Source organism: Oryctolagus cuniculus, chromosome 3 (genome assembly GCF_964237555.1).
Source record: "Oryctolagus cuniculus chromosome 3, mOryCun1.1, whole genome shotgun sequence".
Lineage (NCBI taxonomy): Eukaryota > Metazoa > Chordata > Mammalia > Lagomorpha > Leporidae > Oryctolagus > Oryctolagus cuniculus.
This window is the reverse complement of record NC_091434.1, coordinates 82234122-82256299: the sequence shown is the minus strand read 5'-3', so window position 1 is coordinate 82256299 and position 22178 is coordinate 82234122. Positions and strand designations below refer to the sequence as shown.

General features: G+C 39.5%; 1 protein-coding gene across 14 annotated transcripts in view; it reads left to right on the top strand.

Moving 5' to 3' along the window:
• The window catches only part of MARCHF7 (membrane associated ring-CH-type finger 7), a 50740-nt gene that overhangs the window by 3948 nt on the left and 24614 nt on the right, over nucleotides 1-22178 (top strand). For 7 of the 14 annotated variants that reach the window (XR_517060.4, XR_517059.4, XR_011387285.1 and 4 more), the window contains 3 exons: nucleotides 11163-11327; nucleotides 19598-19787; nucleotides 21634-21801. Coding sequence is in view for 9 of the 14 variants with exons in the window: in XM_008258626.4 (XP_008256848.2) it covers nucleotides 11175-11327; nucleotides 19598-19787; nucleotides 21634-21801 (511 nt within the window). In the remaining 5 variants the exon portion in view is untranslated. The remainder of the gene's footprint in view (nucleotides 1-11162; nucleotides 11328-19597; nucleotides 19788-21633; nucleotides 21802-22178) is intronic. The other 7 variants (XR_011387287.1, XR_011387286.1, XM_008258628.4 and 4 more) reach the window with 2 other exon arrangements.

Below are 22178 nucleotides of genomic sequence, written 5' to 3'. Positions count from 1 at the left end.
AAACAAAAGGATATACAGAGTATGAGTAAATAATGGAATTAACTGTATTTCTGGAAGATTCTTGAGTGTTGAAATAATTTGTATTTTGTGTTCATACTCTTGCCTTCATGCTACAAATTTATCATATAGTAATGTAATTCAATACCTGCAACCTGACTTGACATTTAAGACAGATTTTTGATTTAGACTCAATTACAGTCAGTTTTTTCGTGGAGATAGGGCATAAGATAATGGTATGGTGGCCGGCGCCGCGGCTCAATAAGCTAATCCTCCGCCTAGTGGCGCCGGCACTCCGGGTTCTAGTCCTGGTCAGGGCGTTGGATTCTGTCCCAGTTGCCTCTCTTCCAGGCCAGCTCTTTGCTGTGGCCAGGGAGTGCAGTGGAGAATGGCCAAGTGCTTGGGCCCTGCACCCACATGGGAAACCAGGAGAAGCACCTGGCTCCTGACTTTGGATCAGCAAGGTGCGCCGGCCGCAGTGCGCCTGCCGTGGCGGCCATTGGAGGGTGAACCAACGGCAAAGGAAGACCTTTCTCGCTGTCTCTCTCTTTCACTGTCCACTCTGCCTGTCAAAAAAAAAAATAATAATAATAATGGTATGGTAATAGTAGGAAGGTAAAAGGCTGCATTATGAAGTTTTGTTCTGTTGCTACATGAAAAACCATCTCAAAACCCAATGGATTGGCCGGCGCCAGGGCTCACTAGGCTAATCCTCCACCTTGCGGCGCCGGCACACCAGGTTCTAGTCCCGGTCGGGGTGCCAGATTCTGTCCCGGTTGCCCCTCTTCCAGGCCAGCTCTCTGCTGTGGCCAGGGAGTGCAGTGGAGGATGGCCCAAGTGCTTGGGCCCTGCACCCCATGGGAGACCAGGATAAGTGCCTGGCTCCTGCCATCAGATCAGTGCGGTGCGGCGGCCATTGGAGGGTGAACTCCTATGTGGGTGCAGGGGCCCAAGGACTTGGGCCATCCTCTGCTGCCTTCTTAGGAGCATCAGCAGGGAGTTGGATAAGAAATGGAGCAGCCAGGACCTGAACCTGTGCCCACATGGGATGCTGGCATTGCAGGCAGAGGCCATAACGTTGGCCCCTCCATATGGGCCTTTTATGACATGGGTCAGGGTGGTACTCTTAAGAGTTTGAAAATGGAAGCTCTAATACTTTTTTCTTTTTTCCCATATTTTATTTGTTTGACAGAGACAGATAAATCTCCTATCAGCTGGTTCACTCCCCAAAATGCCTGCAACAGCCAAGATTGTGCCAGGTTGAAACTTAGGAGCCAGGAGCTCCTGATCTCCCAGGTGGATGACAGGGGCACAACTACTTGAACCATCTGTTGCCTTCCAGAGTGCACATTAGTAGGAAGCTGGAATTGGGACAGAGCTGATACTTGAACCCAAGTACTCTCTGGGATGGGAGTGTCCCTAGAGGCAACTTAACCACCAAACCAAATGCCCACCCCTCTTAACAACTTTTGCTAATGTCACTTACCCTGCATTTTTTAAAAACAATTTATTTATTTGAAAGGCAGAGTTACACAGAGAGAGAAGGAGAGGCAGAGAGAGAGGTCTTCCATCCGCTGGTTCACCCCCAGTTGGCTGCAACAGCCAGAGCTGTGCCGATCGGAAGCCAGGAGCCAGGAGCTTCCTTCGGGTCTTCCCACACGGGTGCAGGGTCCCAACAACTTGGATCATTTTCTACTGCTTTACGAGGCCATAGCAGAGAACTTGATCGGAAGCAGAGCAGCCAGAACTCGAACCAGCGCCCATATGGGAGCCGGCACTGCAGGCCGTGGTTTTACCTGCTATGCCACAGTGCCAGCCCCTTCCCATGAGTTTTGTTAGCTGCAGTTTCACTAGGTTATCCCATACTTAAGAGGTAGAATGTTAAGAGAACATTGTCCTGGGCAGTCCATCAATATTACATCGCAGAGGGGTTTGCATACTTAAAATGTAGGGTATTTGTAGTCTTGTTTTATGAATTACCACACATTTAGACCAGTATAAAGATAAGAATTATTTAAAATGTCATGATTGGCATTACTTTACCATAATATAATGGTTTATAAACAAGAAAATTGGTCAAATGTTGATTGCTATTAGAGATTGCTATTTGGTACATGAGGTTCATTGATTGTTTAGTGCTTATTACTAACTTTGTGGTATGTAGAAGCCAAGACTGTAAACCAGCAGCTTAAAAAACTTTATTTTTACATCTACTTGAAAGGCAGAGCAAAACACACACGCACACACACACACACACATACACACAGAAATTGTGTTTACTGGTTCTCTCCCCAGATGCCTGTAATACCAGGGCTAGACCAGGCCAGAGCCTCAATCCTGGAATTCCAATCAGGTCTCCCTTGTCAGTATCAGGTCCCCAGGCACTTGAGCCATCCTTCCCAGACACATTGGCAGGAAGCTGGAGAGCAGGCAGCACTTGAACTTACACTGGCATACAGGATGCAGGTGTGCCAAGCAGTAGCCTAAGCATTTTGTCACAATGTCTGCCCCTGTAAGCCAGCAATTTAGAAAGGCAGTTGTTCTCCTTAGGCATTCTCAACGGATTTTATTATAATATAAATTATTAAAATTATATTTTTCTTTTGTAAATGTTTCCCTTAATTAGCAATGTAAAAGCAGGTACATCAAAGAAATTTTGGAAAGCTAAGTATAAGAACACAAAGTATGCCAGTAATGCTATCACCCAGAAATACAGTTAACTGAATAATGGCTCACTCTTTCCAGGTTTTTATTGCTTACATGTAGGTAAGCTTGTATGTGTTTATTTACCCTACAGGGAATATCATGTATATAAATCTGAATGACTTTAAAAATTAAGTCCTTTGGGGCTGGTGCTGTAGTGCAGGTTAGGCCTCCATGTGTGGTACTGGTATCCCATATTGGCACCAGTTCTAGTCCTGGCTGCCCCTGTTCTGAACCAGCTCCCTGCTAATGGCCTGGGAAAGCAGTGGAAGATGGCCCAAATGCTTGGGCCCCTGCACCCATGTGGTAAACCTAGAAGAAGCTCCTGGCTCCTGGCTTTGGATCAGTGCAGCTCTGGCCAGTGTGGCCAGAATCAGCAGATGGAAGACCTCTGTCTCTCCCTCCCTCTCTCTGTCGGTAACTCTGCCTCCCAAATAAATATTTTGAAAAAATATAAAAATTTTTAGTCTTTTTTTATTGTGTGCTAAAGATAAATTTCAAATATTGAAAAAGAGCATAGAATTTCTACTAAGGTGTTTGTATGAAATTTTTAACATTGATGGTGTTACTTAATAATTGATAGTATTTGCTGACCACATGTTGTGTGCCAGCAAAGTTCCCAATATAACTGTGCAGTTGGTATTACCATCTTTTTGTTGGTAAGGAAATTAGAGGATCAAACTAAGGGACAAACTTTAACGCTTGCTTTTTTTATTATACTTCTATAAGTAGTAGGAAGTTGGCTCATGTGCTAAAAATTAGGTAGTGCTTAGTTTGTTTCCTGCCTATCCTTGGTCTCCTATTTTGGAAAATAACAGGAAATCAATTTTACTGATACATGGATTAAATATATTTCTGTTACTGGATATATTAAAATACAGGAAAAGACTGTTAAAAGTGTGGGAAGTAGCCATTGTTAACATGGATAGGGCTGGAGCTTTTTTTGTTAGGCCGGTTGTTTGGTTTGGGCTACTTTGTGACCCTTTACAGATATCTGAACAAGACCATTATTGTAGTAATGGGACATAGTAATCTGTAGAGTGATGAGAGGATACATGTTGTATAAGAAAAGCCTTTGGACATCACACTGCTGTTTCTCTACTTTTAGAAATTTACAACTTTCCAAATTCAAAAAGCCAAATCTGAGACCAACATAATAGGCAATTATGACAGTAGTGGTTACAGGAAGCTTTACACTTAAGAAAAGTAATAGGTAGAATCCCTTTGCTCCACATGTTTTCCTATTCTACATGAAGTTTTACTTTTTCATGGTACTCCTGATTCTAGATGGAAGTAATAAGTGGTAGGGAGGAGTGTGCTAAGGTTGACCAGATAGAAAGTATACAGTATAAGCAGAAGTCCAACAGGTGGCTGAAGTTTCCCCTAGCAACAGCTTATTGCCATCTTGTACTTGTGTAGGGTCTGGAAAATGGAAGGATTGTCTTTCAGATTTTCCACATAGGCAGGTCCTGTGTGTTTTTGCTGTAGAGAGGAGGGAGCCTCTTCCAAGTTTTCTGCTTGCCTTCAGTCTTGTAAGCACTCAGTGCTGCCTCTTTTGTTGGTGCTCAGAGTTTTTAGGATGGTTATTGTCTATTCCATCTATTCCTCTCATTTCTGAAATACTGTTTCAGGAAATAAAGTCTGTTAGGTGTTAAGTAACTTTTTTTTTTTTTTTTGACAGGCAGAGTGGACAGAGAGAAAGGTCTTCCTTTGCTGTTGGTTCACCCTCCAATGGCCGCCGTGGCCGGCACGCTGTGGCCGGCGCACCACGCTGATCCGAAGGCAGGAGCCAGGTGCTTTTCCTGGTCTCCCATGCGGGTGCAGGGCCCAAGCACTTGGGCCATCCTCCACTGCACTCCCTGGCCACAGCAGAGAGCTGGCCTGGAAGAGGGGCACCTGGGACAGAATCTGGTGCCCCAACCGGGACTAGAACCTGGTGTGCCGGCGCCGCAAGGAGGATTAGCCTGTTGAGCTACAGCGCTGGCCTTAAGTAACTTTTAAGAGGGAACTGGAGGGGCTAGTGCTGCGGCATAGGTTAAACCTCTACCCGCAGTGCCAGCATCCCACATGGGCACCAGTTCAAGTCCTGGCTGCTCCTCTTCTGATTAAGCTCCCTGCTAGTGGCTTGGGAAAATAGCAGAAGATGGCCCAAGTCCTTGGGCCCCTGCATCCATGTGGAGAAGACTTGAAAGAAGCTCCTGGCTCTTGGCTTTGGCCTGGCCCAGCCTTCGCTGTTGTGGCTGTTTCCAGGGGTGGGGGACCAGTAGATGGAAGAGCTTCTTCTCATTCACTTTCTGTATTTCTGCCTTTCAATAAATAAATAAATTTTTTTAAAAGAGTGAAACTGGAGATAGAATTTTTTTGAAGTGACATTTGTAAATTAAAAGAAATAGGTAAGTTGAGGTTCTGGATGTTAGGGAAAAGAATTTGGACTGTGTCTTTTTTTTTTCATAAAATTTATTAATTTTTATTTGAAAGAGCTAGAGAGATTTAGAGATCAAGATCAATCTTCCACCTGCTTGTCCACTTCCCAGATGACTGCAATGACCAGAGCTGAGCCATGCTGAAGCCAGGAGCTTCATCCAGTTCTCCCCCCATGGGTGGCAGTGAGTGGCCCAAGTAGTTGAGCCTTCTGCTGCTCCTTTTCCAAGGCACATTAGCAGGAAGCTGAATCAGAAGTGGAGCAGCTGGATCAGAAGTGGACGAAACAGTGTCCATATGGGATGCCAGCATCAAAGGTGGTGACTTTTCCTGCTGTGCCACAATGCTGGCCTCTATGCTGTGTTTTAATTCTGTTTTGTGCTGCTTAAACACAGTACCTAAAACTGGATAATTTATAACAGTTATAAAACTGGATAATTTCTTAACAGTTGCAGAATTGAGCACTGCATCTTTTGAGGGCTTCTTGCTATATTATCCCATGGTAAAGGCAGAAAGGGAAGAGAGAGAGAACTCAAAGCTATTTTATAATTGCCATTAATCCACTGGATGGTGTCCTCATGACCTAAGCACACCCTCTTAGGCCCCACTCCTTAACACTGTTACATTGGGGATTGAGTTTCCAACACATAATTTTGGTGGGACACATTCAAACTATAGGAGTCTAAAAAAATGGAAAGCAATTGAAAGTTTGATTGGGAGAGGAACCATTCACAGAAGGATGAAATATAAAAGAAAAATTTATTTTTTTGACAGGTAAAGTTATAGACAGAGACAAAGGTCTTCCTTCCATTGGTTCACTCTCCAAATGGCTGCAACGGCCGGTGCTGTGCCGATCCGAAGCCAGGAGCCAGGAACTTCTTTATGGTCTCCCATGCGAGTGCAGGGGCCCAAGCACTTGGGCCATCCTCCACTGCCCTCCCAGGCCACAGCAGAGAGCTGGCTTGGAAGAGGAGCATCTGGGACTAGAACCCGGCGCCCATATGGGATGCCAGTGCCGCAGGCAGAGGATTAACCTAGTGAGCCACAGCGCCGGCCCCAGAAAACATCTATTAATGAGGAATTCCTCTTTTGACTCAACCTAGTATAGAGACAAACTTGTTTACTTTGAGTAGGCCTGAAATATAGCCCAAGGAAAGCCTTGCTGAGTAACATTGTAAAATTCAAATTAGATTTGTCTATATCCTAGGAAAATTTGAGAGTTTTTCAGTGGTGACTGTGAGATCTTGATATCAGGTGCAGAATTAATTTCAGAATTTTACGTGTCAGGATGCAATTCCTTTAGGCCTCTTACCTAGACTAAAAGAAACATTAAGGCAAGGTTATTTCCACTTAATGAGTTAATGCAGCTCATGGATAGAAAAATATTTTTGTAATCTGAATATCATTGTAGTGTTCAGCAGGCCACCCAAAACATGAATTTGCTCAAAAGAGCCCTTCAAGGTTTCCTAGGAAGCCTGGCAGAATGAAATTACCTATAAAATAAGCAATTAATTTTTTTAAAGTAGTTAAAGCAAGCCACAGGTTTGTAGGATGAACAGACCACATAAATTGTGAAGTTTGTGTGAATATCTGTTTTCTACTCTTGTTACTTTTGTCAGCCACTATTAAAGCACCTTAAAGTAAGGGTACACTTGACAGAGTAAAGTATAGCTGGTTAGGTAAATACCACTTTCAGAGAACCTTCATCCATAGATGTCATCTCAGAAGTTGAAAAGTTCAGTAAAACGAAAATCCCAAATATTAATCTTAAGATTGTTTGATTCATTTTTTTATACATCCTGAGCAGCTTCTAGAGAGCAGAAAGTGTCCTGTTAGAGCTCTGAAGTACCTCCTGCCCTTACTGTCATAGAGTGTTGATGAGGACCACAAAGCATCAAATTCCAGTGGATTTCTATTATCTTCTGTGAGTCTCAAAGAGAATACGAATTGTATCGTGAAGGTTGGGTAACAGTGATGAATGCTGTAGGCAGATTGAGTGGGAAAGCATTGATACACATATTTCTCTGCCCAGAGTCTTGTTCTGTTGTCCCATTTGAGGTGTTTTTCTACTTTGCATGAAGTTTTAATTTTTCATGGTACTCCTGATTCTAATTAGAAATAGTAAGTGGGAGGAGAGGTAGATGTGCTAAGGCTGACCAGATAGAAAGTATACAGTTGGCTATCAGGCCTACTCAAAGTAAACTCAAAGTTTGTTTCTCTGCTAGATATAGAGGTAACTTATGAAACAGGAGTTCAAAGATAAAATTATAAGAAACGTCAAGGTAACAGCAAAGGGTTTTTGTTTTTTGTTTTAATTTTGTAAAGATACCTGTTTAAAATGGGTGCAGAGAGAGAGCTGTTTGCTGCTTCACTTCCCGGATGCTCATAAAACCAGAGTTGGGCCAGGCTGAAGCCAGGTGCTAAGAACTGCATCCAAGTCTCCCACATGGGTGGTAGGAATCCAAGTACTGTCTCCCTTGGTGTATTAGCAGGAAGCTGGAATAGAAGCAGAGGTAGGACTTGATTCCAGGCATTCTGCAGTCCAGTCAGCAGCCTAACCTGGTATGCCACAAGCCCCTTCCCAGACTCATTTATTAGAGAGGCAGAGAGACAGAGCTTCTGTCCCCTGGTTCATTCTATAACCGGACTTGGGCACTTGGGTCTTACCTGGGTGACAGGGTCTCAGAGCCATTACCTCTGTCTCCCAAGGTCTGTATCACCTGGATGCTGGAGTCAAGTTTTGGATGTAGGCATTGAACCCAGGTACTGGCATGGAATGCAGGTGTTCTGACTGGTGTCTTACTGCCAGGCCAGTACTCATGCTGAACAGCAGAGCTTTTAGTGAAGTGCAGTTCCAACACATTTGAAACCAGCCCTGGTGGTGTAATCAAATCTGAATTTAAAGAAACACTGTATAATGACAGAACACTGAATGAGCTGTGTTGGCCAATGAGGAAAGACTGCCTGCAAACTTTATTTTTGTGCTGTGCAGTACTCTTTTAAAAAAGTCTAGGTTAAATGCAGCGAGCTTTAGTGACCTTTTGCCTACCACTGTAGTATGTTATTTTTTGCTTGCACCTTTTCCTTTATTAATTTTATAACTATTTAAATGTTCTTTTTGTAGCATGTGTTGCCCATTAGATTAGTTGTCTTTGTAGGCGCTGTCTCTATGTTCAGAAAGTATCTAAAAAATATTTGTTAAATGTCTGACTGAACTTGAGATGCCTCAAAACCTTGCAAGTGGTCTGGTAGAAGTTTTTCAAGGACTTCACATTTATTTTCCACTGTCTTTTGTGCTTTTGACCTACAGCTTATGTAACAAAATTACATAAGTTTTCATGCAACACCTACATTGTCAGAATTCAATCAATTTCTGTAGAGGAGTTACCAAAAATAGTTTCATACAATATCAAATTATCTCTCTCAGAGGACTCTGCCTCTTTGCCTCTCCTAAGAGGTTTGTTTTAAGCAGATTTCCTATTAGGTTAGTTTTATTCTGCAAGTAGGAACGGAATATGAACATGAGTATAATTATGAGATGTATAACAAAGGAGCATTATTGCTGTTGAAACAAAACACCAAAACTAATTATAGATATCTCTCCTTTGTTTAAAGATTTATTTTATTTATTTGAAAGAGTTACAGAGAGAGAGAGAGGTCTTCTGTCCGCTGGTTCACTCCACAAATGACCGCAATGGCCAGAGCTGAGCTGATCCGAAGCCAGGAGCTTCTTCTGGGTCTCCCACGTGGGTGTAGGGGCCCAAGCACTTGGGCCATCCTCCACTGCTCTCCGGGCCACAGCAGAGAGCTAGACTGGAAGAGGGGCAACAGGGACTAGAACCCAGCACCCATATGGGATGCCGGTGCCACAGGCGGATGATTAGCCAAGTGAGCCATAGTGCCGGGCCCTCATATCACATTTTCTACTCTGTGTTCTACTTTTTGGGAAATTTCCTCAACTTTGCTCCCAGTCAGTTGGTTGAATTTGTTTTGGTGTATATTGTTTTCAATGAAATTCTACAAGCTTTTTATTACTGATTGCATTTTCAAGTATTTTGTTACTTTGTTTTCTGTTCCCTTTTAAAATAGTAATTAGCCCCTTTCTATCAAAATTTCTTCTACTAGCTTCATCTTTAGTTCCTTTTTTTTTTGTTTGTTTTCTTTGGTCTGTCTTTTGTGTCAGAAACCTTACTTGCGTTGCTTTCATTTGTTAGCTGTTTTAGAACTGCTGTGAACATATTTCCATGAGATCTTACTTTAAATTCTTTGAGTATAAATCCAGGAGTGAAATTGCTGCATCATATGATAATTCATGAGATTTCATTCTGAAAATGAATTAGCTATTTTTTAGCCTAAATGTTTAAATTTGAACATTTTATTGAAGCAGGTGTGTACTTAATCCAAGCTTTGTGTCTGATTAGATAAGTGAATCTGTGTTTACCTGCATTCCAGTCTACAATCAGAATAATAAGGGAATCAGAAATTTTTGCTTTGAAAACTGTGTGACTAGACATTGAAGAGATTGTTTTGATACCTTTTCTTTTTAATCTTCCTTGTTTCTGCTCTGTTGACTGATAACATCTTAGTTATCCAGAGAGGACCTTCAAAATTCTTGCCCCAGAAAATTTTAAGTCTTCTTAATTTGTGAAAGTAATATCCTTATAGCAGTGCTGTTTATCATAGCCTCCAAATCGAACAACCTAATGTCCATTCACTGTAGAATAAGAAAGTAAATTATGTACACTCCCACAAATTAGAGTGAATTTAGTATGATTGCTTTTAACAGCATGGATGAATCTCACAAATATAAGGTTGATCAAATGAAGCCAGACACAAGTACCTACTATATATGATTCCACTTACGTGTAGTTAATACTCAGGCATAGCTAGTTAATAGTTATTCTTGTCATGGGTTGAGAAGTGTTGAATGAAGAAAACTTAAAAATTACTCTTCTATAAAGAGTTGGGTACTGAATTTCATATTTTCTCTAAGCCGAATTTAGCATTTGTTTCCCTAGAAGTTTCTTCCTTTCTTTGATTTTTTTAACATCCTTAGAATAATGCCATATGTATATTTTTATAAATTAGTTTTCCACTTAAGAGATTAACATTTTCCAATTGTATAATGAACATTCTTTGGAAACATTCCAGGAGGTATTTTATAACTAGGCAACCATTTGTAAATTGCTTAATCTCTCAGTGCCAGTTTTCTTACCTGTTAAGTAAGGATAATGTAGTACCTACCTCACTGAATTGGTTTGGGGATTCAATGAACTAAATAATCAAAAGGCCTATCCCCCACAATAATAGCACCTATTGTTATTTTTGTTGTTAAAATTAAAGAGATCCTGTCAATAATAAATAAAAGGTAAATACATTTCATTCATTCATTACATTTTAACTGTGTTTATTTAGTATTGTATTCTAGGGGATAGTTTTTAAGTGATACTGATCTAGAGGAAATCATGACTGAGAGGGGGAAATAGACAGGTAAACAAATTACAGTATAAGATCATATATCTTAAAAGTATGTACCAATTGGAAACCCAGGAAAGAAGGATGGATTCTTGTGTTTAAACTGATGACCAGGAATTGTATGTAGAGTATGTAGAATTCCTGTGCAAAGGCCTCTTAAAGCATATTGTGTTACTTGATATGCAGATAATATGGGCTATGCAAATAGTACAGTAGGTATGAGCATTGAACATTAATAGAGAAGAATCGCAAGAGAGTCAAGCAAATCTCATGTAGGATTTTATTTATTTTGAATAAAGAAAAAGGCCCAGGCATTGGAAACAATAGACCTCACAGTTTCTCATTGCACTTTTATTTCCTTCATTTTATGGACAATAGGAAACCCTTGATGAACTTGAGACCTTTGCCTTGCAGAAGAAAGCTGGTGTTAGTCTCACAGTTTACCCTGTCAGATATGGTTAATTTGCACGGTTAGTTCTTGATTTGAGCTGCTGATTAAGAAGGATTAAGAATTAAAGGCTTGCATGTTTCCCCAAAGGCAGTTAATGAAAATTTGCATTTCACAGGAAATCTTAAGAATGGAGTCTAAACCTTCAAGGATTCCAAGAAGAATTTCTGTTCAGCCCTCCAGCTCTTTAAGTGCTAGGATGATGTCTGGAAGCAGAGGAAGTAGTTTTAATGATGCCTATCACTCAAGAGATTCTTCATTTAGACTGGATTCTGAGTATCAGGTAACATTTTGATTTGGAATATATGTACATAGTCTTTTTAAAAATTCTTGGGACTTTTAAAAATCCTTTTGGATTAAAAAAAGAAATGTTAGCTGGGCAGGTGTTCTGGCACATTGGATTAAGCCACCTCTTGGGACATCCACTTTCCATATCAGAGTGCCTGAGATAGAGTCCTACCTCTGCTTCCAATCCAGCTTTCTGCTGATACAATGGGAAGCAGTAGATGATGGTCCAAGTTCTTGAGTTCCTGTTTCCTTTGAAGGAGACCCAGATGAAGTTTATGACTCCTGACTTGGGCCTGGCCCAGCCCTGGTTGTTGTAGTTATTTGGAAAGTAAAGCACTGTATGAAAGAACTAACTCACTCTCTCTCTCTCACTCTCTCTCTCTCTCTCTCTCTTTCTCTCTCTCTCTCTCTGTTTCTCCCTGCCCCCTTTCTCCCGCTCTCTCTTTCCTTCTCTCTCCCTCCCTCCTCTCTCCTCTCTGTCTATGTGTGTGTGTCTTCTGCTTCCACATAATTAAATAAGTGATTTTATTTTTTTAATTGCATGACTAAATATGCCAAAGAGGAATCTGGCTTTGGCAGGGGCTGTATGTTACCAGGACCCATATTTCTGTATTACTACACTTCCTAAGTACTTAAGTCCTCAACCTTGTCCTGTTTTCTACTGACAGCAACACTTATGCCATTCTCTGTCTCTCTTATTTTTTAAGATTTCTTTGTGTATTTGAAAGGCAGTATTAGAGGAGAGAGAGAGATCTTCTATCTGCTAGTTCACTCTCCAAATGGCTGGACCAGGGAGAAGACAGGAGCTTCTTCCAGGTCTCCCACACGGGTGCAGGGGCTCAAGGGCTTGGGCCATCTTCTACTGCTTTCCCAGGCCATAGCAGAGAGCTGGATCAGAAGTGGAGCAGCCAGGACTCAAACCAGCCCTGCAGGTGGCAGCTTTACCTGCTACGCCGCAGCACTGGGCCCCTCTAGCTTTCTGCTAATGTAGATCCAGTGAAGCAGCAGTGATAGCTTTGGTAGTTGGGTTTCTGCCACCCACATGAGAGTCCTAGATTGAGTTTCTGGCTCCTGGATTTAGCTTGGCCCAGTCCCAGTTGTAGGATTTGGGTTTGGGGAGTGAACCAGCAAGTTCAGGGCACTTTTTCTCTCTCTCTCTTTTTTTTTTTTTCTGCCAATCTACCCTTTTTTAAAAAAAAAAAAAAAAAAAACTAAGTTGAAGGGTAGAAAGAGGGATGTGCCATTTGTTGCTTTGCTCCCCAAATGGCCTTAGTGGTTGGGGATGGTCCAGGCTGAAGTCAGGAACCTGAAGGTCCGTCTGGGCCTCCCACATGGATAGCAGGGGCCCAAGTATATTGCTTTCCCAGGCGCATTAGCACGGAGCTGGATGGAGAAGCAAAGCATCTGGGACTCGAACCTGCATTGTGATATGGGATGCCAGCATTGCAGGTGGCAGCTTAGCTTTCTGTGCTGCAATGTCAAGCCCTCTTGACTTTCAAATAAATAAAAATAAACTTAATTTTTTTTCTGAATTTGAGGCTTTCTTAAAACATTGTGATAATTGTAGCCAAATGGCTAATGTTTTTTGAACTTTTTGGATTTAAGAATTATGGATCAGGAATTGTGGTCTTAAACTATACTTTCCAGATATCAACAAGTTTGTAGTTGAAACTTTTAGTATCAACTTAAACATAATTAAAAAGAAATACCTTTTAAGAGGCAGAAAGAGAAGATAAAGAGAGCTCTCACCTGCTGGTTCACTTCCAGAAGGCTGCAACAGTTCAAGGGATTTAGGGTTAAAACTGGGAGCTGGTAAGTCAGTTGAGGTCTTGTGCATGAGTGGCAGGAACTCAAGTACTTGTGGCACCACTGATACCTCCCAGTCTGTGGTAGCAGAAGCTGGAAGCTGAGCCCAGGTACTTTGTTGTGGGATGTGAACATCTCATAGCTAGTCCAGAAACCTCCTAAGCATAAATTTGACCAAACCAGTCATTGTGGGTGGTTTTATCAAAGGATCAAAAACTATCCTTTTCCTTCTGTTGTCACACTGTCAGCCTTGTTCTGCTTGTACACAAAGAAGTGGTGGAATAATGATTGTTAAGTGTTTTTCTTTGAGAATACAAATTGTCAGAATTTTGCTTTTATTGTTGGATGATTAACAAACTTTTTATGAAGGCACATTACTGATAGCCTTTTCCATGAATTTTGGTTTTTATTTTTTATGATGAATAATAAGCTTACACTGATTTCTTCCTTCTTTATGTAGCTGATTTTCCTTCGGACCAACAGCTTGTTGGTTTTTGAAATGACTTGTCAGTGTTGTAACATAATACTTTTAGTATGAAACTGTAAATCTCAGACATCCTGATTTGTAGGTATAATGCTGTTTATTTTTGCTCATCTTTGAAATTTGAGTTCATTGGGTTTTTGGCTGAACAGCTGATTAAATGGCATCATTTGGAAAAGTTTAGTTTTGAGGTAACTGAATGTAAAGAACCCTTCAGTGAAGGTTTCTGGTTTATTTATATGTTGTGGTGTAATGTATGATAACTGTCTTATTTATAAATATCCTGTGTGGTAATAAGTATTTTTTAAAGACTGAAGTAAAAAATAATTTCTTTACAATATCTACTATTCTCTTGTTCATTGATGTTATAAGAGCTGTTTAGTCTCATTTTAGATGTTGAATGATACTGATTTTCTATTTATTTTGTTATTGTGTAAGTATATGCCTAACAGAAGCAACAGAATAATGCAGTTTTGCATTCTGTAGAACTCTTCTGTGACACAGATCACAGAATTGTTTTTTTCCTTCTGTATTGTCTTTATAAAATTTTTTCTGCGGACTTGGCCTAATTTTTTTTCATATAGCTTATTAATGAGGATCACAGACTCTGAAACCAGACTAAATCACCTGATTGAAGTCCCATCCCACTACTTTGTAGTCGTGTGAACCTGGAAAAATTACAAGTCTTGTCTTATCCTTCCATATCATCTACCCTGCTCTGGTTGTTACAGTTACATGCATTAGTTTATGTAGAATAAGAATAGCTTCTGGCATATGATAAACACTATGTAAGTGTTAGCTATTGTTGTATTTTTATTGTAATTATAGTGATTGTTACAATAATATTTTAGGTGTTAGTCTTGAATATATTTTCCAGATTTATTGACGTTCATTTTTAGATAGATCTATTTTCAAACTATTCCAGTTTTCTCCCAGATTTGCTCATTATCACAGAAATCTCATTTTTCATTGTTTAATACAAGCATTAAAAAATCATTTTAATTATCATGAAATGACTCCACCTAAAATATGGTAGGAGCCTGTTACTGTTGTTCCTTCTGTCCAAAAATTTTAACATAGTGAAATATAAATAATATTGATATAATAAATACCAAAGTTAAATCTAGAAATAATTTGTCAATATCCAAAAACCAAACCAATAAAATTTTTTACTCTTAAGTTTTGTAAATTTTGAAGTATTTCTTTAAGGCTTTTCAATTGCTTTAAATTCCTTGCAATTTTTTTACTGTATTGTGGGAATACTTCAATTATCTATTAACTCTTACCATACTTTAGTTTTCTAGTTTTGGTTTAGAAATGGAACACCTGTGTTCTTATAGAAAGTATTTTATGTCACTCTTGTTTCCGTCAACGTAAAATGGTCATAGTAATAATGACTTCTTCATGCAGTTATTGTTAAGATCAATTTGAAGAAATAATATATGTGAAGCACTTGGAACAGTAGTTTGTGAAACATAGTAAAGGTTGAGATGTTACAATTAATATAATTATGATGATTATGTCTTCCGTTATATATTTTCTGGCTTTGTGTTGCTTTACGTAGGTAATATCCCAGGGACATAGTATAATGATGTCTGAGTATTTAAATTATATACTGCAAATGCTAATTTTGTTTGACAGGCTTACTATTACTTACCAAAACTATTTATTGAATGAAAGAGACCTAAATGTCAAAAGTAGCATTTTTTTAAAAATTACTGAAACTTTCACGTAACTGTCCCAAGCTGTAAAAACTCCCTCCTTATACCAGGCAGTTAGTGAAGCTGAAACTTCAACAAAGTGTGTCAGGGCTAGGACATGCTACATTGATTTCAGTTATGTTGTGGATTAAATAATATAGAAACGTCTTTTTTAATAGCGTTTGACATTTTTCACTTTAAGTTTAGCTAACTGACAGATGCTTGAATCATTTTATAGGTAAGGATCTAAAGTGTGTAGACATAAATGATTTTCTGTACTTTTAATTAGTATGTAATATATTTGAGCTTAAAACCGAAGCCAGCATTGTGGTGCAGCAGGTTAAGGCACTGCTTGCAACTCCAGCATCATTATAATTTGATAGCTAAAAAGTATAATCATTATGTGTAGTAGTAAGAAAAATTCTAGATTATTTTGAAAAGAATTTTTAGTTCCTTAGATTCAGTGTTAAAAGTGTCCTATGAATATGTACTTTTTTGTGTTACTTTTGTATATTTTTCTGTAGTTTAAACAACCACTGGTCCAATGTTACTTGTTACTTTTTTTACTTGGTAGGAGAATTTGTTCCTTTTAATGTGAAATAATAAAACAGGAGGCTTTTTTTATGAATCAATGATTTTTTTTTTTGTAACTCTACCTTACATAAAAGTAGTTTTGAAGGAATTAAGTAAATATATGTGTGTGTGTGTGTGTGTGATGTATGTATGTATGTATGTATGTATACAGTTAAGAAAAAAAGACTGAGAATGGGTCCAGGTTGTGCCTTGGATAGATTCTACATAAACCCTGAAGTGTTTTAGAAGTTACACTTGAACTCTTCTTTGGATATTAAGAATATCACAGGAAAACACAGACAGCTCTGTAATGTGTGTGTGTTATTCATAAGGAAAAGCAGCAGCAAAGTACGATGATTGGTCAAAAAGTGGACAGTGAAATGATAAAGTGGGTAGTGTCCTCAGTTAACATACTCTTGTTAGTATATGCTTAGTGAAACTTTGTCTTAGTAAACTTAAGTAAAGGCCATAATGCCAAAATATAGCTCAGCACAAACAGTTCTTTACAGTCTTCTGAATACTTACCTTTCTGATAGTCTTCTCTTGATCCAGAGACTATACATGTCTTGAGAGTTAGACTCCCAAGTCCTTCCATCTTTTATAAGTATAAGGTTTCTTACCTAGATTTCTCAAAGTTGGTATGAATGGATTGGCTGTTGTCTTTTCTCATGAAAATTAAGAGCACCACCCATTCTGATTAGAATCTAGAATATAGGTTTCTTCCACATTAGTGTGATGATGAATCCTCTATCACATGAATATCTGAAACAATGAAAAGTTCGAAGCTCCAAGTTGTTGCTTTGGCTAAGGTAAAATTTTGATCTGGAAAATTTTCAAAGTAGGATTCATCACAGGAAAGGCATTCATGGAAATGATAGCCCAAGAAAAACATGTCATTCTCCGCTTGTGTGATGATGAATTTGAGCTTTCATATGTGAGTGGAAAGGTAGATAGTGGAGTTTTTTATGACAAGCTGTTTTCACTTTTATCTATCTATAAGGTTTTTTATTTATTTATTTGAAAGGCAGAGATAAGGAGGACAGGAAGGACACACATGCACACACACAGATATTTCTCTTAGCTGATTCACTCCCCAGAAGGCTGTAACCACCAGGGCTGGTCCCAGCTGAAGCCAGAGCCTGGAACTCCATCCATGCCTCCCACATGAGTGCCAGGAACCCAAGTACGTGGACCATCATTCACTGCTTTCCCAGGTACATTGGCACAAAGCTGGATAGAAGTGGAGCAGCTAGGACTAGAAACGGCATTCTTATGGGATGCTGGCATCTCAGGGGGCAGCTTAACCTGTTGCACCACAACCCTGGACCCTGTAGTCAGTATTTTTCTTTTTTGACAGGCAGAGTGGACAGTGAGAGAGAGAGACAGAGAGAAAGGTCTTCCTTTTGCCGTTGGTTCACCCTCCAATGGCCGCTGCGGCTGGTGCGCTGCAGCCGGCGCACCGCGCTGATCCGATGGCAGGAGCCAGGTGCTTCTCCTGGTCTCCCATGGGGTGCAGGGCCCAAGCACTTGGGCCATCCTCCACTGCACTCCCTGGCCACAGCAGAGAGCTGGCCTGGAAGAGGGGCAACCGGGACAGAATCCGGCGCCCCGACCGGGACCAGAACCCGGTGTGCCGGCGCCGCAAGGCGGAGGATTAACCTATTGAGCCGCGGCACCAGCCCTGTAGTCAGTATTTTTAATAAATGGCATATCCATTGCATAAAAAATGTGAAATGCTTTTACATTTTTTCTTCATTTCTCACATCTCTAGTTATCTTTAATAGTTGCTCTCTATTCCCATTATTTTTGTCATGGGAACTTCTCTTACTAGTCCAGTGGCTTACTGGTTTTTCCTACTTTGTGTTCATTCTACCCATTTTATCTCCAATGCTACTCTGAGTGTCTTTCTTTAAAATTGGTAATCTGATGTCTTTTAAGTATTGGGAGTAAATTAAATGCCCCTTTTAAAATTCAAAACACGTTTATGCTACTGGAACCCTGTCTTGACCACGGATCTCTACTCCATCCCTACTCAGCTTGAAGAATTCAGCTTCAGTCTCTGCTCAAACCCCTGACAGCAGCCAGGGTTTCCATAAGCAGAGGGAGGAAATGAAGGAGGTCAGGACTAGAAGCGGGCCAGACAGGACTCTTGATTTCCTGTTTCTCCCTTTGTCTTTTTGACCATCTTTTCCACCATGGGCAATGTCTCTAATATTTCCTTTTATCCTCATAAACATAGTGCTCCTATTTCTACCATGTATAATTAACTTATTCCAAAGATCTTCCAGGAGGGAATGACTGCTGTATCCCAAGCAATCATGCAGGAACACAAGACTGCTCTTCAGTCAGTTTTGTCCAGAATATAGATAGCCTCGTCCTGTGTCAATGCTTCTTATCAGCAGGAAGTAGCCAGAAAGAAACTGGTGCCCCATCTCCTTTTCTAGACTCAGAGTCAGGATTGATGGAACAAGGACATAAGCCTCAGCCATTTTAGGTTCTTGTTACCCTTGCCTTCTATCAAGAGACCAGTTCAATCTCATACCCTGTATTGTTCCCCACCCCACTCACTGCTGTCTTCCCCAGGCTTGGGAGCCAAGTGAACCAAACTTGAAGAACTAGTATGGAGAAGCTCACCCCCACCTACTGCCCTCCACCCCCACACCTAGCCCACCTAAGACATAAAAAAGCTCAGCCTACTGGGGTCTGTGCCCACTGCCATTTGTTTTGTCTGTGCACACCAGCAGTTGGTCACCTATCTTCTGGACCCTCTGCCATGTGTTGGATCTGTTTACATGCTGGCAGTTGGTCCACCTATGCAAGTTTATTTTTTTCTGAATAAATTCTGTCTAGCTGCCAAAAAAAAAAGGGGGGGGGGGGACAGGTTTAGGTAGTATTTGCTATTTCAGAAATCCTACTGGTCAAAAGTGACATCTAAAGGTTTATTTTACTTAAGACTTTTTTGATTTTGCTCTCTGGCATCCAAAAGTCTCAGAACCACTGGCCTGTCGGATAAGATACCTAAATACCCTGATAATTTCACATAAAACAGTTTTGTTCTGAAAATACCTAGTAAATTTTATTTCTTAGAGTGGCTCCAGTTTATTGAGTCTCCACGAAGTATTCATTAGAGAGGGCTTATAAGGCCAACTTTAGTGCTAAGCTGAAGAGTGCTGTATTCAATTTCTAAAATATTCCCTGGGCCAAATATTGGTGAAATCCCAGTCTAGCCTTTTTCTGTTTTTCAACGGTGCATCTTAATGGTTTTCCATATACATACAGCTTATTCTTCTTCAGTGTTACCATGATCTAATACGTTCCCTGAATGCATGCAATGTCCTTCTCATAATTGAAGTCTGAAGATGATGTAAGTAGTAATGTATTAGAAGAAATCCAGTGACAGAGTGTTTTGTGCATCTCTTCATAATGGCTGTTTGACACCCTTTAGTGTTCAGCTAAATGTTTATGTGTACTTACAAGGAATAATTAGTCTCAGCCAGAATGAAAACCTAGCAAAGTATGAATCATAATAGATAGTAAAGGGACCGATGGCCAAAGGGAACAAAGATTAAGAAAAAACCATAAAGGGGAAGAATTGATACTTGTGAGGAATAAACCATCCTTAGGAATTTACTAAAGCATTGCTGCTTAATTTAATATTGAATGCAAGCACTTTTTTGTTTCTCTAAAAATTTTTTTGACTTCCAGTCTGCATCAGCATCTGCATCACCATTTCAATCCACGTGGTATAGTGAGTCTGAGTTAACTCAGGGAGCACGCTCAAGATCACAGAACCAACAACGAGATCATGATTCAAAAAGACCTAAACTTTCCTGTACAAACTGTACATCTACCTCAGCTGCAAGAAATGTTGGAAATGGTTTAAATACAGTATCAGGTAAGAAATTTCTGTAAGAGTCACTGTAAATGTACTTTATACCAAAGCCCTTTATCCAAGATGTAGCATAATTGTTCTTAAGTTTGGGATGAAACAGGTAGAGTGCATGAAAGACAATGAGTCAGAAATGTAGTACAGTTTCCAAAATCTTACTTTAAGCTGCTACTTGAACTAAATTAACTTTCCTTTTGCATTTTGCTCTGTATTTGGCACTAATATCCTACACAGAATAATATTAGCAGACTTTAATTAATTAGATTTTATACTGGTATATATGATAATAAAATGATAAACGCAATTTTGATTATAGTGGGAGATAAATTTTTAAAATAGTACTAGGAAATACAAATCTCATGTATGTTGCAAATATTTCCTAGGAATATTTGTAAATGATAAGCATTTTGGTATATTATACTTATTTTCGAAAAATACGGAAAGTCTTCAATTAAAAAAATTGCTGATACTCCAGTAGAGTTCTATGCAAGGAATTAGTGTTCTAACTAGATGATTGGCATTGTGCAAATGACTTAAACACTTCCCCCTCAGTTATACTCCTCAAATGAAATGTTAGCCAGTGCTTGAAATATTTTTAAAGGGAGACAAAACTGATAATAACATTGGAGATAAAATTCTTAAAATGTATATGTATTACCAATTGAATTAGTGTAAGCGATTCCTTTCTATTTTGATAGGCAGAACCACCATGGGAAAGACACTGCCCATCTGAAGGATATTAAGAGTAGTGTAGGCCGGCGCCATGGCTCACTAGGCTAATCCTCTGCCTTGCGGCGCCGGCACACCGGGTTCTAGTCCCGGTCGGGGCGCCGGATTCTGTCCCGGTTGCCCCTCTTCCAGGCCAGCTCTCTGCTGTGGCCAGGGAGTGCAGTGGAGGATGGCCCAGGTACTTGGGCCCTGCACCTCATGGGAGATCAGGAGAAGCACCTGGCTCCTGCCATCAGATCAGCGCGGTGCGCTGGCCCTAGCACGCTGGCCGTGGCGGCCATTGGAGGGTGAACCAACGGCAAAAGGAAGACCTTTCTCTGTCTCTCTCTCTCACTGTCCACTCTGCCTGTCAAAAATAATAATAATAATAATAATAATGTGATGGGTAAGAGCAGACTAATCTTAACTTTGTAGACAAATACTACTGTGCAGAAATATTTTTGTTCTCTTCTGCTGTGTGAAAGATTAGTATAAAATACACTGGGCCACTTCTCTTAATGAAGAAGAATTTTTAAGGCTATTGGGACTAGGAAAAGAAGAGCCAAAATTTCAAGGTAAATAGTGAGAGGAAAAGAAGTTTGAGACTTTATTATTAAGTGAAATAATATCAAAATTTAGATAATCATAACAGTATATTAGTTTTTAGAATACAGTGAACCAAATGTGGTAGCAGTAAACATATTTTTGCTAAAATTGTATTTTAACATACAAAGCATCTTCCATTTGATTTTGGTCATGACAGTACCACCACATCACTCACTGACTTTGTGAAATTCTGCATCTTTGGCAAGACTTAGTTTTGCTTTGTAGTTACTTTATATCATATTTACATTGTATGGTCAGATTTTTATGGGGAAGTGACTAAGACATTAACATCTTTCAGGGTGGGTAGATTTTAGTGTCAGTAATTTGGTAGGAAATTATTTTAGAAGTGGTTAGTTTATTAGTGAACATGTTTGTTGGGGTTTTTTTGTTTGTTTTTTCGCTAAATTTTACTTCAGATTGGCAGTATGTAACTGGGAATTCCTATTATAAAAATAAACTCGCTTTGTGTTGCTGAAGATGTATTACCATCACAAACCTTAAATTTTCTTTGAAATAAGTTTTCTTCAATTATTTTAAGATTCTTCTTGGAGGCATAGTCAAGTCCCCAGGTCTTCATCAGTGGTACTTGGGTCGTTTGGAACAGACTTAATGAGAGAGAGGAGAGATTTGGAGAGAAGAACGGATTCCTCTATTAGTAATCTTTTGGATTATAGTCACCGAAGTGGTGATTTTACAACTTCATCATGTATGTATAAACCACCTTATTAAGTGTAGCTCATCTAATGTTACATTTTCTTCTTTATTCATGTTATTAAAATAACAATACAAAGGAATAAATGAAGTGAATCTTACATCCAAATGAAGATTTCAGAATAGTGTGATAGGTTTCAAATACCTTATTTGATGTTATGCATTCAAAAGTGTAAATAGTTAAAAATAAAACAGATGTACATGAGTGTCTAGATTTGGTTTTTAAAATTGTTTACTTGCATTTTTCCCTGAGGAATGTAGTTTATATGTAATATAAAGTATATGCTGTGTAAAGTCTGCTAAATATGGCTGTTACATAATTTGCTTGGGATATAGTTCAATAAATAAATAAATTCTGAAATAACCAAATGT